Below are 17,738 nucleotides of genomic sequence, written 5' to 3'. Positions count from 1 at the left end.
GCCTCAGTTTCTTTGTCTGTAGAAAGGATAGAATCATAACACCTACCCCAAGGTTGTTGAGAAGATTTGATGGATAATATGTTTTACACACTTAAGAGACGCCTGCGCAGGTAATAAAGAGCAGCTATTGTCATTATTAAGAGGTCCCTGGTTAGCGAGAATGGTTTGTACTCAACTACTAACCTAAAGGTTGGTGGTTTGAACCTACCGGCACAGAGGAAGAAAAGTCTGGTGGTCTGCTTCCATAAAGATTACTGCCAAGAAAACCCTGTGGAGTGGTTCTACTCTGCAATATATGGGGTTGCCATGAGTTGGAATCGACTCTACAGCAACAAGTTTGGTTTTTATTATTATCATCATCATCATCATCTTTTTTGTCTGGATTATTATGCCAGCTTCCCAACGGGCTAACGGGCCTCACTCAGGCTTCCGCCCTAGCCCCCTGTTATTCTCCTCACAACAGCCAGCGCGATCCTGTTAAAAACTAATTCAGAGCCTGTTCCTCTTCTGTCCAACAAAGGAGCTTCTGGCTCAGGATAAACACCCAAGCCCTCACGCAGGCCTGCAGGGCCCTAAGTGACCTTCTGCTCACCTCCCGACCCCATCTCCTGCCCTCTCCCCCTCCCTCCTGCTGCTGCAGCCGCACTGGCCTCCTGGCTGCTCCTCAAACACCAAGATCTATTTCTGGGACATGCCAGGTGCTGTCCTACCCCAGGGCCTTTGCACCTGCTGCTGCCTCCCCTTGACCACTCTTTCCCTGGAGGGGCTCACTCTTGGACTTTTTTTCCCATGACCCGCTTTAAGACTGCAACCCCCTTCCTGCCTGTTCCTCCCAGCTCTGCTTTCCTCCACACCCCTTATCATCAGCTGACTTGCTCTTTATTTCTAATTTTTATTTTGCGTAGTGTCTGTTTCCTACACATTCCTGAGAGCAAGGGATGTTGTCCAGCACATGGTAGATGCCCGATAAATATTGGTAAAATAAACAAATAAGAACTGCAAGGTCACTGTAGAAAAAAATAGGAAAGATAGAAATGCCTATTTTATAAATGTCCCCAACACTGAGCTTCCACCATTCTGAGCCACTCCTTGGTTCTCTGAAAACTCCAGGCCTTAGAACATGCTGTTCCCTCTGCCTCAGACACGCCGCCTCCTCCCATCGTCATTGCTGGCTGTTCCTCACTGTGTCACCCAGATCCAGGAGCACATGGCACTTTTGAGGAACAGAGGTAGTTCAGTGGGGCTGACTGTGAGTGGGTCAGGGCAGGGAGGCCAGAGAGATGGGTCATCCTGCCCCACCATGCCTATTTTCCAGATAAGGAAATGGAGACTCGGACCAAATCACTAGCCTGAAACTACACAGCTATGGTGGCATCTGGATCAGACCTCTGACAACTCAGCTCTGTGGGGAGGGGGGATTTAGGCTTTGTGTGCACAGGACCCGTTGCTCATAAAATGAAATTTAAACTCCTTGCCTGCCTGGTCTGCCCTCATCTCCCCATCAACCCTCTGCTCCAGTCACACTCACCTTAGGACCTTAGCACAAGCTGCCTATCTGTTCTTTGGGTATTTTTGTTACTTTTGAAATTTTAAAAATATTTATACCCAACAGACAGAAAGGGCCACGTAAACCAGAGACTACATCATCCTGAGACCAGAAGAACTAGATGGTGCCTGGCTACAACTGAGGGAACACAACAGATAACCCCTAAGGGAGCAGGAGAGCAGTGGGATGCAGACCTCAAATTCTCATAAAAAGACCAGACTTAATGGTCTGACTGAGACTAGAAGGACCCCAGAGGTCACGGTCCCCAGACCTTCTGTTAGCCCAAGACAGGAACCATTCCCAAAGCCAACTCTTTAGACAGGGATTGGACTGGACTATGGGATCAAAAATGATACTGTTGAAGAGTGAGCTTCTTGGATCAAGTAGACACATGAGACTATGCGGGCAGCTCCCGTCTGGAGGGGAGGCGAGAGGGCAGAGAGGGTCAGAAGCTGGCCGAATGGACACGAAAATAGAGAGTGGAGGGAAGGAGTGTGCTGTCTGATTAGGAAGAGCAACTAGGAGTATATAGCAAAGTGTATATGAATTTTTATATGAGAGACTGACTTGATTTGTAAACTTTCACTTAAAGCACAATAACAATTAAAAATATATATGTATTTATATGTTTGATCCAGCTAGAATTGATTTTTTTTTCTTTTTTTTTGGTGTAAGAAGTTAGAAAGATATAACCTCCCTGCCCAAATGACTACCCAATACCAAGTCTTACTTTATTTTCTAACTGGCTCTATGCAGGAAAGCTGCTGATGTTTGTAAATGTGTAACCGGCCACTTTGCTGAACTCTCTCATTAGTTTAATAGCTTTTCAGATGGCAAAGGTAACCGTCTCTGTAAATTCACCTCCTGCCTTTAATTATTTACTTATTCTTCCTTTTTGGTGCCATTATTTATCACCTCCTCTATAGCCTTGTTTATGCTATACCTTCTTCAGCTGCCAAGGCCTGGCACAGCGAGTCAACGCCCTACCACTCTGTGCCGCTCTGTCCACTTCTTTCGGCAAGCCTCAGGCTGTTTGGGGAATGTTATTGGGAATACTGATGTCATTACAGTTTGACTCCACTGTGAACTGTAGTCTTTATCAATATGAAATCACTCTGGATCTCAATTTATACTTTTGGCACCAAAATCTATATCAAGACCCCTTCCTTCCTTCCTCCCTCCCTCCTTCCCTCCCTTTCTCTCTCCCTTCCTTTCTTTCTTTGCATTTCTCTGGAAGTTTACCCCCATTTATTCATAACCTTTTGGTGTCTCTTTCTTTCAGGTGTGTCTGAACAACTAATTTTGGTAGATTTCTGTTGTTGTGATCCATAAGGTTTTCATTGGCTGATTTTCTTTTTTTCACTGTGCATTAGGTGAGAGTTTACAGAGCAAATTAGATTCTCATTTGATAATTTATACACAAAGTATTTCATGGCCTTGGTTTCATTCCCCACAGTGTGTCAGCACTCTCCCCAGCTCCACCCTGGCTTCCCCATTTCCCCTCATCCTGACATTCTTCTCCTTCCTGCCTTCTCATCCCTGCATTTGGACAAATATTACCCCTTTGATCTCACACAACTGATTGTTCTAAGGAGCACATTCTTCTCGGGTATCATTGTTTATTTTACGGGCTTGTCAATTTTGGAACTGGAAGGTGGTCTCCCAGGATGGCTTCGGTTACAGGTCAGAAGGATGTCTTAGGTCCATAGTCTCATAGTCAGGGGTTCCACCAGTCTCTGTCAGACCAGTAAGTCTGGTCTTTTTTGTGAATTTGATTTTTTGTTGTACACTTTTCTTCCACTCTGTCCGGGACCCTCTGTTGTGGTCAGAGCGGTTGTTAGTGGCAGCCAGGCACCATCTACTACTTCTGGTCTCGGGATCACGTACGATGCGATGTGGTTCACGTGGTCCATTAGTCCTTTGAACTAATTGCTCCTTTAATCTTTGTTTTTCTTCACTCTTCTTTGCTCTGGATAGGAAGAGACCGAAAGTTATATCTTAGATGGCCGCTTACAAGCTTTTAAGACCCCAGATGCTACTCACCAAAGTAGGATGCAGAACGTTGCCTTTATGAGCTATGTTGTACTGATTGACATAAATATCCCCTGAGTCTATGGTACTTTGCCTTCGAGCCTAGGAACTTCATCCCACAAGGTGTTTGGTTATGTCTAAGAGGTTTTCCTGACTGTGCCCCTTGTGTGCTCTATTGTCTATATTAACATATACAGTCATATATGTAGAAATATCTACCACCAAACCTGTATCTGCAGGTGGCTATGCCCCTTTATGGTAGATTTTTGTTTTTGACCTAATCCTGGTTGGGACAGAACCTGAGTTTCTGAGTTAGAACATAGACAGTGCAGGAGGTAAATATATTATTCATTAGTTTTTGGTTACTAATAGTTGGTCAAGATACATCCTTGAACATATTCCTCTGTACATTTGAGTCACTGTTTTGCTGGATATGAAATAGGTAGAGCTTCAACAAGATGAAAGTTCATTTATAGCTTAAACAATATTAAACAAACTGTTCAGGGCAGGCAGCATAGTCCTGGTATGGCTACTCTGTTCTACCAAGTCCTGAGGGATCTGGTCTGCTTCTAAACCCCCATCCCTCATAGTAAAAAATGGCTGCTGAAGCTCTGGCCATCGCATCCGAGTTCTAGACAGGAGGATGGCAGAAGGCCACACTCCCTCATTTTTTAAAGAAACTTCTTGAAGTCCCTCATCACCTCAGTGGCCAGAGCTTAGTCGCAAGGCCATGCCCGGCTCCAAGGGACTATAAGACAGCTAGTCCTTTAGCTGAGTGGCTATTTGCCCAACAAAAAGTATCAGGGCTCTGTAACAACAAACGAAGACGAGAGTGACTACTGGGAAGTACTGAGCAGCCTGTGCCTTGGAATATCACACAACTTCCTACCTTTTTTCACATTCATATTGTTTCACCAATAATAGGCAAAGATCTGCCAGGGTTGACACAGGGCAGGTTTATTCAGTGGGATTTTGCATGCTTTATGCCAGACTCTGCTCTCAGGTGGGGGTGGGCATCCACTACCTGGTTCTGGGTCTTCTCAGACAGTGCGATGGAAACTGAGAGGCAGTAGCTGGAAAGAGGTCCCCCTCTCTTCCACTCCACTGTTCCACCAGGGAAGGATTGCCTCCGCTCTGCAGCTGATGAGCTACCTGCCTTGGCCGTGGCAGGGTGGGAAGCTCCACCTCCAGGATCCAGTCCCAGCCACCCTGCTCCCTCCCTCAACTCCGCCTCTTCCTTCAGCCTGTCCCTTGTGCCTGGGCTCTGCAGCCAGCACAGCTTTTCCTGGCTCTCCTTTCTTGCATCCCTCATAGCGTGGAGCACAAGGTGAGGCACAAAGCAGGTGTTTAATAACCCCTTGTTCGTTGATTAGAAGGAAATGATGACAATATTGCCATCAGGAATCACTGTGTTGTGGTGTCCAGAAATGTGTTCAGGGTAATCGTATTTCAAACACAATTGATATGTTTGCTGAAGTACTGACATTTGCTGAAATAGCTAACATTTACTGAGCACTTACTGTTTGTTTTTGTTTTTTTTTTACTGGGTGTCAGGCACTGTTGCACACTTTACGTGTTCATCATAATAACAATTGCATCCTGTTGAGACTGGGAGTTTCCCCATTGGGCAGGAGAGGAATCTGGAGCTCTGGAGGTTATGTCACCTGCTCAGCTTCTAAGGGTTGCAGGGGGCATTTGGACCCAGGCATCGGGCTCCAGACGCTACTTCCCTACTTCAGGGAGAGCAGTAAGCTGGCTGGAGGCAGTACATGAAGTTCTGGACTTAGAGGCCAAAGAGCTGGATTCCAGCCCCAGTTTGCCTGGACAAGCCACATCTCTCTTTAGAAAATGAGGGTGGGGCTTAATCCCCAAACCCAAAAAAAAAAACAAACCTGTTGCCATGGGGTTGATTCTGACTCATGGTGACCCTACATGTTACAGAGCAGAACCTAAGCTCCATAGGGTTTCCTTAACCGAAGCAGGTCACCTTTCTTCAGCAGTACCTTTAGGTTAGTAGTAGAGTCAGGGTTGCAAACAAAAGTTCCTGCAGGGCCAGGCAGGAACTGTTAGCTGAACAGGACCAAGAGTGGTATCCTGGAGGCCGTGTGTCTGGGCGGAGCACTTGAAGCTCCCACTGATTGTTGCCATATGGGCATGCAAGCCTAGCTGGCCAGCTCCTCCACAGTACTCCTGAGAAACCAGAACTTCAGAGTTTTATATGCCATCTCCTGACTGGCCAGATTCGGTAACGAATTGTGTAGAATGCTAAGCCCGTGGCTGCTGAAGCAATCCAGTTCCAACTCAGAGCAACCCTGTAGGACAGAGTAGCCCCACAGTGTTTCCTGGGCTGTCATCTTTACGGAAGCCAACTGCCACATCTTTCTCCCTGGGAGCAGCTGGCGAGTTCAAACTGCTGACCTTTTGCAGCTGAGTGCTTAACCACTGCACCACCACAGCTCTTTTCTAGAACACTGAGCAAACCAAAATAGCATGTCTGCTGCCTGGCTTCAGCTCTCGTGGGACCAGCTTACAAACCCTGAGCTGGACGATGGCTAAAGGCCCTTCTGCCTTCAAAAGGCCAGATGCTAGGCAGCTCCCTGCCCTCAATGCTCTCCAGCCTCTCCCGGAAGACAAGGCGTGTATCTGCATAAATCCACAAAACAGAAACCTTGAACCTCTAGGTTCCCATGTGAGGATACTTGAAAGGTTTCCTGGGGAGGTGAGGCTGGGACAATGGGATCTAGCAGAAAGCTTAGGATGCAGACAGGGTGGAGTTGGTGCTCTAGCTAGAACAGCCAGTGTGGGGAAGGGGCAACACCTGTGGCAGTGGTCTGGGAGCCCGCGCTCTCTCCTTGGGTCCTCTGGGCGCACACAGAGCTGGGCCTGTCCTGGGCTGTTAGTCAATCCAGTTTCTCATGCTCGAACAGAGAGCTCCAGTGGCTTGCCTATGGCTGCCCAGACGGGGTGGTGGAGCTGCACTGAAACAGGTCTGACTGCGTTCTGCCCCAGCACTTCCTGGAGAGGAAGGGGAGGCCCTGAGGCAGGGCGAGAGACCACAGGGAGAGTTGGGAATTTCCTGGTACAGCCAAAAGGGTGGCTCCTGTATGTTCTGGAAAGAAGAGAGCCAGGGAGGTAAACACGGACCAAGTGAACTAAGCTGAACCAAGGGATCAGGGGTTACCATGGAGTGGGCTGTGTGTGCAGGGGACCTACTCCAAATCTCACCTCCCAGCCTCCAGAAAGCCCCTCTACCTCTCGGGACCCTGCTTCCCACTTCCAAAGATGGTGCCTGTGGAGAACTTTGTTCTCTTTTAATTTTAATGATCATACATTAATGTTTATGTGAATTAGGGGAAAAAAGTAATAACCATGTTGCCAAACCTGGTGTTTCATGATAAGGATGTTGTTGTTTGCCATCGAACTGGCCCCCGACTCCCGTGTCACGGAGTAGAACTGCTCCATAGGGTTTTCTTGGCTGCAGTCTTTACAGAAGCAATTCTCCAGGCCTTTCTTCTGTGGAGCCACTGGGTGGGTTCAGACTGATTGGGTTAGCAGCGAATTGCAAACCCCTTCACCACTCAGGCTCCTAGTAATAAAAAAAAAAAAAAATTATAATAGCTAACCCTTAATGAGTGCTTCCTATGTGCCAGGCCTGTTTGAAATGGCATTTACATCTCCTTACAAATCATGAGGTAGATACTATTAGAGTCCCCATTTTACAGATGAGAAAACCAAGGCACAGAGAGGCAAAGTCATTTGCCCAAGGTTACCAGCTAGGAAGCGGAAGAGCTGGATCAAACCCAGACAGCTCTTGGCCTTTGCAATATTTATTCTTAGACCAAGGGTAGATAGAAGAGAGTCAGAAACGGCCCAGGTGGCCTGGGATAGTAATCGGGAAAGTGGTAAGCAGATGCCGAAATGGCTCAGGAGGGCTAGAGTAGGTGGTCTCGAAGTCCTGTCCAGCTAGGAAGTTCTATAATTTCAGGAGAAAAGACTAGATTTTATTTCAGGTAGCCATATTTTTGTGATACGTAATATGTTCAACCACTACCCGTCTGTCAGTTTGTCATATTGTGTTGGCTCGTGTGTTGCCATGGTGCTGGAAGCTATGCCACTAGTATTTCAAATACCAGCGATGGTGACTCATGGTGGACAGGTTTCAATGGAGCTTCCAGACTAAGACCTGGCAATCTACTTCTGAAAAGTAGCCAATGAAAACTCTGTGAATCGCAACAGAATATTGTCTAATATATAAATATAGTGCTGGAAAATGGCACCTCAGATTGGAAAGCACTGAAAATACATAGTGGCCGAAATAATGGACTCAAGCATCCCGACGATTATGAGGATGGTGTGGGACTAGGTAACACTTTGCCCTGTTGTACATGGGGTCGCCATGAGTCAGAGCCGACGACAACTAACAGTATGTTCACGTGGTTAACAAATCCAAACTATGTAAAAGGATATAGCTATTGAGGTGCCTCCAGCATCTGACCAGTTCCTGTGTGTTGTTCAGGGGTGACTTTATGCAAATACAAGCACAGATACCTTACTTTCCCCTTCTCTTCCCCTGCCTCCTACCACAGGGCAACACGCCCTCCCTCTAGCTACCTTGCTTTTGTTCACTTACCAGAATAACCTGGAGATCAGTCCAGTCAGCCGTTCTGCATTCTTCGTTTCTTTAAACAGGTCCTGATATTCTAGAGACTGTCCCTTTATTTGGAAACCCTGGTGGCATAGTGGTTAAATGCTACAGCTGTTAACCAAAAGGTCAGCAGTTCAAGTCCACCAGGTGCTCCTTGGAAACTCTGTGGGGCAGTTCTACTCTGACCTATAGGATCACTATAAGTCAGAATCGACTTGACAGCAATGGGTTTGGTTTGGTTTTTTGGGTCCCTTTAGTTGGCCCCTCCCGTTTTGATAGGTACTTAGGTGGTTTCTCACCTTTAGCTATTACCAACAAAGAAGGCCCCACAGCGAACAGTAATCTCATACAGGCATCATTTTGTCTGGGGCAGGTAACTTTTTTTTATATAATTTTTATTGTGCTTTAAGGGAAAGTTTACAAATCAAGTCAGTCTCTCACACAAAAACCCATATACACCTTGCTACACACTCCCAATTACTCTTCCCCTAAATAGACAGCCCGCTCTCTCCCTCCACTCTCTCTTTTCGTGTCCATTTCACCAGCTTCTAACCCCCTCCACCCTCTCATCTCCCCTCCAGACAGGAGATGCCAACATAGTCTCAAGTGTCCACCTGATCCAAGAAGCTCACTGCTCACCAGCATCCCTCTCCAACCCATTGCCCAGTCCAATCCATGTCTGAAGAGTTGGCTTCGGGAATGGTTCCTGTCCTGGGGCAACAGAAGGTCTGGGGGCCATGACCACTGGGGTCCTTCTAGTCTCAGTCAGACCATTAAGCCTGGTCTTATGAGAATTTGGGGTCTGCATCCCACTGCTCTCCTGCTCCCTCAGGGGTTCTCTGTTGTGTTCCCTGTCAGGGCAGTCATTGGTTGTAGCCGGGCGCCATCTAGTTCTTCTGGTCTCAGGATGATGTAGTCTCTGGTTCATGTGGCCGTTTCTGTTTCTTGTGCTCATAATCGCCTTGTGTCCTTGGTGTTCTTCATTCTCCTTTGATCCAGGTGGGTTGAGACCAATTGATGCATCTTAGATGGCTGCTTGCTCGCATTTAAGACCCCAGACACCACTCTTCAAAGTGGGATGCAGAATGTTTTCTTAATAGATTTTATTATGCCAATTGACTTAGATGTCCCCTGAAACCGTGGTCCCCGCATCCCTGCCCCTGCTACGCTTGCCGTCGAAGCATTCAGTTTATTCAGGAAACTTCTTTGCTTTTGGTTTAGTCCAATTGTGCTGACCTCCCCTGTATTGTGTGCTGTCTTTCCCTTCACCTAAAGTAGTTCTTATCTACTATCTAATTAGTGAATTGGGGCAGGTAACTTTCGTCCCAAGGACAATTTCCTGGTGAGAAACACAAGTAGTATTGTAATGGGCATTACCATTGTTTAAGGTTTATTTGCACCTTTTCCTCTGAACTGTCCCTATCCATTGTCTGCTTTTCTATTGGGCTGTTGCTCTTTTTTGTTCTCAATTTCTAGGAACTTTTTTTTTTTTTTTTTTTCAGAAAGAGAAAGTTTATTTAGGAGGTGACACCAACAGAAAGTCCGGCAGTAACACAGGCTGTCTTTCTGGAGTCCAGAAAGGCAATTTCACATTAGAGATTATATATCACTGTTTCGAAGTGTCTTTTGGCACACAGCCCACAGATGGCATGGCCGGATGAGTTATTCATTACAAGATAATTACAAGAGACTCTTTATCAGACTAAAGAGATACATGCCAGACATGTCCTTATTAGGCTAAAGATATACGTGCCAGACATCTGGGCTGTAATCTTCATGTGGGGGGGTCGTAAGTCACAGGTGGCTGGACAGAACAAAACAGTCATTAACAAAAGTATACAGCAAGGAGGAGGCAAGCAGAAAAAAACTTATAGGCTTATTGTGGCGTTAGTTATGTCAAGCTCTCAATTACCCATTTTGAAAAGGGGAAAATATATTGTGGAGTATTAGGGTAACAAGGGGCACTCTGCTTTCTCTAAGTCTTGGAGGTGATTTCAGTTAGGACTGTGTCTGTCACAGTCACAAAAGTAGCAAATAGTCCTCAAGAGAAAAAGAGTTCTCACCAGAAGCCAGGAGGCTGTAAGAAAATCAAGGAAAGACTCAGGGACCAGGAGAGGTATATAAGTGGTATATTCCATTATCACAGGGAGTCCAAGGGATGGTAGTTTGGCCTGGCAAGTGTGAGGCAGAAAATGGAGACAATGAGATGACTGACTTCAATTGGATCACTGAGACAAGCAACCCCTGGGAACCCAGCTCCCATCCCAGAGAGCAGGGGGAGTTGGCCAGTAACCACAGCCAGGGAATTCCACACACAGAAATCCATGAGAGTTGCTGATGAGGCCCAGGATATGGGCCAGCCTTCGCTTATACTCTGAGGGACCAGCTGCCACCTCCCCAGCCACTCTGGGCCTCTTGGCCACTTTGTTCACAGAATCCAAATGAAGAAGGTAGTGGGGCATAACAGGTACGAGCACCACCTCTGGAGCCAGACCGCCTGGGTTGGTATCTTGGCTCCACCATTCACTAGCTGGGTGACCCAGGGAAGGTGACTTAACGTCTCTGTGCCTCCGTTCCCTTCTCTGTAAGTGGCAGTAATAATAGGATCAAATGAGATCATATATATAAAGTTCCTAAGACACTGCTTGGCACATAGTTAGGAACTTTTTATATATTAGGGAGATGAGTCCTTTGTGGTGCACGCTGCAAATATTTTTCTCCAGGTTGTCATCTGCCTTTTGACTTTGCTTTTGGTATTTTTTGCCACATAGATTTTTTTTTTTTTTCTATTTGCTGGTTTGTGTTTGTTTTCACTTTTATGCAGTTGAACGTATCAAACCTTTTCTTTTGTTCCCTCTGGATTTATGAATCATGGTTAGGAAGGCTTTCCCCAGTTATAAAGGAATTTGCCTGTGTTTTCTGTTACTAAGAAGCCAGCTTGTTCATGGGTAGAGGGATGACAAGAAAAACATTGGGCCCAAAAGCACAGTCTCTTGCTAGGCTGTAAACTTAGAGATTGCTTACCTGGTATCTTTCTCTGTTCTTCCTGCTGTAGGCTGACCTGAGGAGGTAGTGGCTCTGATCCAAGGCAGACAGTACCATGGCCATCCTTATACACCTGCTGGTCTGCATCTTTGGAACGGGCTCCTGGGTGGCCATCAATGGGCTCTGGGTAGAGCTACCCCTGCTGGTGACAGAGCTGCCTGAGGGCTGGTACCTGCCCTCCTACCTCACGGTGATCATCCAGTTGGCCAACATTGGTCCCCTCCTGGTCACCTTGCTCCATCACTTCCAGCCCAGCTGCCTTCCTGAGGTGCCCGTCATCTTTGCCATAGTGTGTGTGGGTACCGTAACCTGCATCCTCTTCGCCTTCCTCTGGAGCATGACCTCCTGGGTGCTGGGTGGCCACCACAGCATTGCCTTCATGGTTCTCACCTTCTTCCTGGCCCTAGTGGACTGTACCTCTTCCGTCACCTTCCTGCCCTTCATGAGTCGGCTGCCGACCCGCTACCTCACCACCTTCTTTGTGGGCGAAGGACTCAGTGGCCTCCTGCCTGCCCTGGTGGCTCTTGCTCAGGGCTCGGGTCTTACCACCTGCATCAACATCACTACAACACCAGACACCACCCCAAGCCCTGTGACTAACAGGACGATTGGCCTCATACAGGTACCCAGTGGGACCCAGAGCCATTGCATTGCTCTGGGTTTAATCATGAGTGGATCATGCAGAGGGCTTGTGTTTCCTAGACACTGGGTAGACCAGCATTCTTACCTGTCTGCACCTTAGATCACCTGGGGAAGCTACTCACATTCATAACAATTCAATAAGAATCTCTGAGGGTGGGACTTATGTGGAATCCTTGGGGCCAGATGTGTTTCAGAATTTGGGGTTTTCAGATTTGAGAACATGGGCCCCCAGTCCCCAGCAATGCAGGGTACCCAGTGACCCAGCACACTGACATCACTGCTCACAGCCCATCAACATCCACACCCAGAGGGCCAATTAGGGCTGTAAATAGCCACACATCTGTTCATCTCCAGGGTTGTTGCCAACTAGTTCTATAAAATATTTTAATTTTCAGAGCATTTTGGATTTCAGAATTGCAGATAAGGGACTGTGACCTTGTATTTTGTCAGAATTCCTCAGGTGATGCTAAGGTACAATTAGGATTGAGAACTATAGACTTTAGATGTTGCTTCAATACCTCACACCCAGGGATCTGACCAACCCTCATCCCAGCATCACCCAGGGATCAGACTGACCCTCGTCCTGACAACACCCAGGGATCAGACTGACTGTCATCCCAACATCACCCAGGGATCTAACCAACCCTCATCCCAACATCACCGAGGGATCAGGCTGACCCTTGTCCTCACATCACCCAGGGATCTGACTGACCCTGGTCTTGACATCACCCAGGGACCTGACTGACCCTTGTCCTTGCATCGCCCAGGGACCTGACTGACCCTTGTCCTTGTATCACCCAGGGACTAACTGACCCTCATCCTCATTTCACCCAGGAACCTGACCAGCCCTCATCCTGACATCACCCAGGGATCTGACTAATCCTGGTCCTGACACCATCTAGGAACCTGACCGACCCTCATCCTCCCATCCCCAGGGATCTGACTGGCCCTTGTTTTGTCTTTACCCAGGGAACCAGCAGCACCGTCATGTCTGACCTCACAGGGACTAAAACCTCCACTGTCCACCTGGAAAGCCGCTACCTCCCCGCCAACTTCTCACCCTTGGTCTTCTTCCTCCTGCTGTCCTTCATGATGGCCTGCTGCCTAGTGGCTTTCTTCTTCCTCCAGCGCCAACCCAGGCACTGGAAGGCCTCCACTGAGGACCTCCTCAGCTCCCAGATCACCCTCCGCTCCATCCGGCTGCACGAAAAGCAGGACCTGGGTCTCCCAGCCCCAGAGGACAGTGGCAAGGACCAGGCACCTCTAGAGAAGAAGATGGCCCCTCTCCACCTGGCTCGCCTGACCTTCATCTACCTCCTGGTGGCCTTTGTGAATGCACTTACCAATGGCGTACTGCCCTCCGTGCAGACCTACTCCTGCCTGTCCTACGGGCCTGTCGCCTACCACCTGTCTGTCACCCTCAGCTCCATGGCCAACCCTCTCGCTTGCTTCTTGGCCATGTTCCTGTCTAGCAGGTCTGGCCCATCTGGCCCTGGGGAACCCTGGTTGGGGGAAGATGTCACTCCAGAACCCAGAGTTCCAAGCCCCATCTATCAGGCTATATGTGTAGTCAGCTGCCTGAAATCAAATCCCACCTCTGCCACTTGCTAGCTGTGTGATATTGGACAATCACTTCACCTCTCTGTGCCTCAGAGACTTTTATCTGGAAAGTGGGGATAATAATAGCTCCCACCTCCTAGGGTTGCAAGGAGGATGAAATGAGCTCGTTTTGCAGAGCTCATAGAGCAGCACCTGGCCCGCAGCAGGTCCTGTGAAAGTGTCAGCCACGACTGTCATCAGCCCCATGGCAAGAAACAGGCAGCTACTGCAGTTCCTATTTTATAAGTGAGAACAGTGAAGCTCGGAACGAGGGCATGACCTGGTACAACTCCCAGGTTTCCAGCCCTGCCTTCCTGCCTCTAGCCCACAGCTGGCCCCCCTGGAGCTGCAGCTCTGGAAGAATGAGTGGGGAAGGTGGCACAGCTCACGTGGAGCCTGGATGGGGACCAGGGATTTGAATTTTTAATAAGCAACCTGGGTGGTTCAATGCCAGGGCTTCAGACTCCAGGAGGAGAAATGCCAACTTTGGGGACATAAAATTTTAGCTCTAAGAGCCTCCTGTTCCCCCCTCCACACTGCCTGGCCCTTGCTGGCCTCTCAAATCTGCCCACCCCCACCTGCATACACCCACCTCCCCCAGAGCAGGAAGGAGAGGGAAGGAGGACAGCGGAGTCAGACAGAAAACGCCAGGTTTCTAGGAAGCCAGGTTATCTCCCTGGGGGCTCATACTAGTTTCTTGTGGCCGCTGTAACAATGGACCACAAACTGACTTAAAACAACTGAAATTTATTCTTCGGCCATTCTGGAGACTAGATGTCCAAAATCAAGGTAGTGGCAGGGCCATGCTCTCTCTGAAGGCTCTAGGGGAAGATCCTTCCTTGCCTCTTCCAGCTTCTGGTGGCCCCAGGCATTCCTTGGCTTGTGGTAGCATCGCTCCAATCTTTTTTTTTTTCTTGTGCTTTAAGTGAAAGTTTACAGCTCACTTTAGTTTCTCATACAAAAATTTATACACACATTGTTACGTGACCCTAGTTGCTCTCTCTATGTCAGCACACTCCTCCTTTCCACCCTGGATTTCCTGTGTCCATTCAACCAGCTCCTGTCCCTTTCTGCTTTGTCATCTCACCTCGGGACAGGAGCTGCCTATTTAGTCTCATGTATCTACTTGAACTAAGAAGCACACTCTTCACAAGTAATAACTCCAATCTTGTCTTCACATGGCCATCTCTCCTCACATCTGTTTGTGTCCCTTCTCTTTCTATAAGGCCACCAGTCATATTGGATTAGGGCCACCCTGCTCCAGTATGACCTCATATTAACTAATTGCATCTACCAAGACCTATTTCCAAACAAAGGTCACATTCACAGTACCGGTGGTGAGGAATTCAATATATCTTTTAAGGGGACACAGTCGAACCCATAACAAGGCTTTAAAACCCTAGAGGGAGGATTGAGATTTCTGGGGAAGCGGGGCCAGAGGCCACAGACCTGCAGAGTCTGAGAAGCCCAGAATATTAGAACCTTACAGAACTTGAGAGTCACAGAATCCAAGAATCTTAGAGCAGAAAGTGTCCTTAGAGGCAGGGACAGACCCCTTCTGTCTCACCCAAGGTGCAGACCAGTCTTGGCATTCTGGAGAGTGTGGACAAGGACCACAAATGAAGAGCAGGGTCCTCACCTGTCAGGCATGGGCTCTGCATGGAAGGCTACCTGTAGAGTGATGCTCCTTGCAGTCAATGGTGGTCTATCTGAGTTGGCTGCCAAGGCCCTGGAGATCATGCAAACCTCTTGGTCCTGAGAGGGGTAGCTGAGGCCAGAGGGAGAAGGAGTCACCCCAGGTCATACAGCATACCTGCAGTGCTGGTGCTGTGATCCAAGCTACCTTCTAGTCAGCCCAGTTTCCTGGCTGAAGTTGGGCGTGTTACAGGAGGAAATGGCAGATAAGGTAAAGATATGGGGCCCAGGGCCAGGGTTAGGCTGTGCACACTTGTTCCTGCAGGTCACCACAGCCCTGCTGAGGTTCACAGCTTAGATGGTGGAACTGGGATTTGAGCCAGGTCCATCTGGAACCAGAGGCCATTCTGTTTCTCCTGCCAGGATGCTGGGCCCTACCTTTAATGCCCAGTGTGACTTAGCCAGTCCTTCCCTTTGTGAGCCTCACGGGCCCTGGGTGGCCTGGAAGTTTCCTCATGGATCTAATTCCTAACCCTGAAGATGGGAGGCCATTCCCACATGGACTCTGCTGGGAAAGGGTGGAGGCAAAGGTCATGAGTATGGTCTGTGAGTTCTGTGTGGCCATTTCAATGAATAATTGAACCCAGCAGAGAAGTAGAGCGTGCCATGGGAGGGACAGTTGGTGTCAGAGTTGGTAAAGATGGCAGAGAAAGGAGGCATGTCTGACCCTCTACCTCTAGGAATCAGCCATGGGCTGCTGCTCCTAACTCATCTTTCCCCTCCCGAAGTTAGAGGAGGTCAGACACTGACCCCCCGCTGTTTTTATAGCCGTTTTTATCATCTTCCCTAATCTGTTCTAGGTCTTTGCCGTTCCTGGGGGTCCTCACAGTGCTTGGGACCGGGTTTGGGGCCTACAACATGGCCATGGCTGTGATGAGCCCCTGCCCCCTCCTGCAGGGCCACTGGGGTGGTGAAGTCCTCATCGTAAGTATCTGGTCTGGGGCTGCTCTCCCCTCCCCACCCTGGGTACAGGCCTTTCTGTTGACCGTCTCTCAGGAAGTCCTGGGTTGGGCAGAGAAGGAGGAGGGGTCAATTCTCATTTGGGATGGGGTCTTAGAGAGGTGAGGTGACTGGTTCAAGGTCACAGCCCAGCCTCTGAATGCCACCTGTGTATGTCAGCAGTGGCCTTCTCTTAGGTGCTCTTGACTTTACCACGGGGACCAGAAAAACCACTGGGCTCTCTTTTGCCCTTGGGCGGAGTGTCAACTCATGTCCTTAGTCCTACGAGGTCACCCCACGCGGTTCTCTTTGCACTTAGAGGTTATTCCATGGCGTTCCCATGGCCCTACTGAGTCATCCTACGAGCACCCTTCACCCTGAGGCTCACTCCCTCAAGCCCCCTTCACTCTGCATTTCTCCCCGACCATCTCCGCAGGTGGCCTCGTGGGTGCTGTTCACTGGTTGTCTGAGCTACGTCAAGGCGATGCTGGGTATGATCCTGCGCGAACGTAGCCGCAGCGCCCTCTTGTGGTGTGGGGCGGCTGTGCAGCTAGGCTCGCTGGTCGGCGCCGTGCTCATGTTCCCGCTGGTCAACGTGTTGAGGCTCTTCTCCTCCGCGGACTTCTGTAGCCTGCAGTGTTGAGGTGCACGGACCATTACAAGGCACCAAGCTCGCCCACCATTACTAACACCTGGACGCTTGACACCCAGAAAGGCAAGGGGCATGCCCAAGCAAGGGGTAGGGGAGCGGAGAGACAGAGCCTGAGTCCTGGAACCATCGACACGAACTCCCATTTGGAACTATGGCGAATGCATCAGGTCCCCCAAAGGGCCTGAAAATGCAAAGCACAACCCTACCCAACTCTGTCACAGTGCCTGGGAGTCCACCATTCCGGAGCTTCCTTCCCTTGGTTCTTGATACGTAACTGATTTGCAGAGTCAGACCCAAGGAGAAGGCATGTTAGGTGGAAAACATCTGGGTGACCTGGCCCGCACAAGCTGTGTGACTTTGAGGAAGTCGCTTCATTTCACTGTTACTCTTTTTCCTCATCTATAAAATGGGGTTGTAATAACTAGCACTTACTTAGGCTCTTTGCAGGAATGAAAGAGAGAGGTCCCAGCATGTAGTACGCCCTCTTGGGTCATTTCCTGATCTGATCCCCAGCAGTGATAAAGAGCAACGTTTAACACAACCTGGAGGTGGCCAGAGGGTTGAGAAGTGACCCCTGCCCCATGTCCCTTTTCCCACTCTCCTCCCAGAGGAGATTCTAGGAGAAGGCTCATGGTGGGGTCTGTCATCGTGGCTTCCTGAGCCCCAGTGTGGAGGGACGTTGTGCCCCCATGCCTCTTCCTGTCCCCTCTTGGCCCACAAAGGTCTGCTCCTTGGAGGATAAGTGGGCTCCTGGAAGGCAGAGAGAAATGACTTATGGGTCCCACCATACCCTCAGAAAGTGAGCTCCCTACCAGGTGTTGGGCTGGACTTGAGGACCCTTGGAAATAGTTCCCTCAACTGGAAGGAGGAGAGGTGCAGAGAGGGGAGCATGACCTACCTAAGTGTTTTGTTTTACTTTTTGCTGTTTGTTTAATAAAGACATT

The 17,738-nt window shown here is 48.9% G+C and overlaps 1 protein-coding gene across 1 annotated transcript in view; it reads left to right on the top strand.

Annotated features, from left to right (window-relative positions):
* Positions 1–17,738, top strand: part of SLC52A3 (solute carrier family 52 member 3) — a 19,301-nt gene extending 1,563 nt beyond the window's left edge. The window contains exons 2-5 of the mRNA XM_049869203.1: positions 11,278–11,889; positions 12,879–13,384; positions 16,004–16,127; positions 16,579–17,738. Coding sequence (XP_049725160.1) covers positions 11,323–11,889; positions 12,879–13,384; positions 16,004–16,127; positions 16,579–16,785 — 1,404 coding nt within the window. The 5' untranslated portion in view covers positions 11,278–11,322 and the 3' untranslated portion in view covers positions 16,786–17,738. The remainder of the gene's footprint in view (positions 1–11,277; positions 11,890–12,878; positions 13,385–16,003; positions 16,128–16,578) is intronic.

The sequence above is a fragment of the Elephas maximus genome, chromosome 25, assembly GCF_024166365.1.
Source record: "Elephas maximus indicus isolate mEleMax1 chromosome 25, mEleMax1 primary haplotype, whole genome shotgun sequence".
NCBI classification, from domain to species: domain Eukaryota; kingdom Metazoa; phylum Chordata; class Mammalia; order Proboscidea; family Elephantidae; genus Elephas; species Elephas maximus.
Note: the sequence above shows the minus strand (reverse complement) of the source record. Positions and strands in the feature narration are given on the sequence as shown.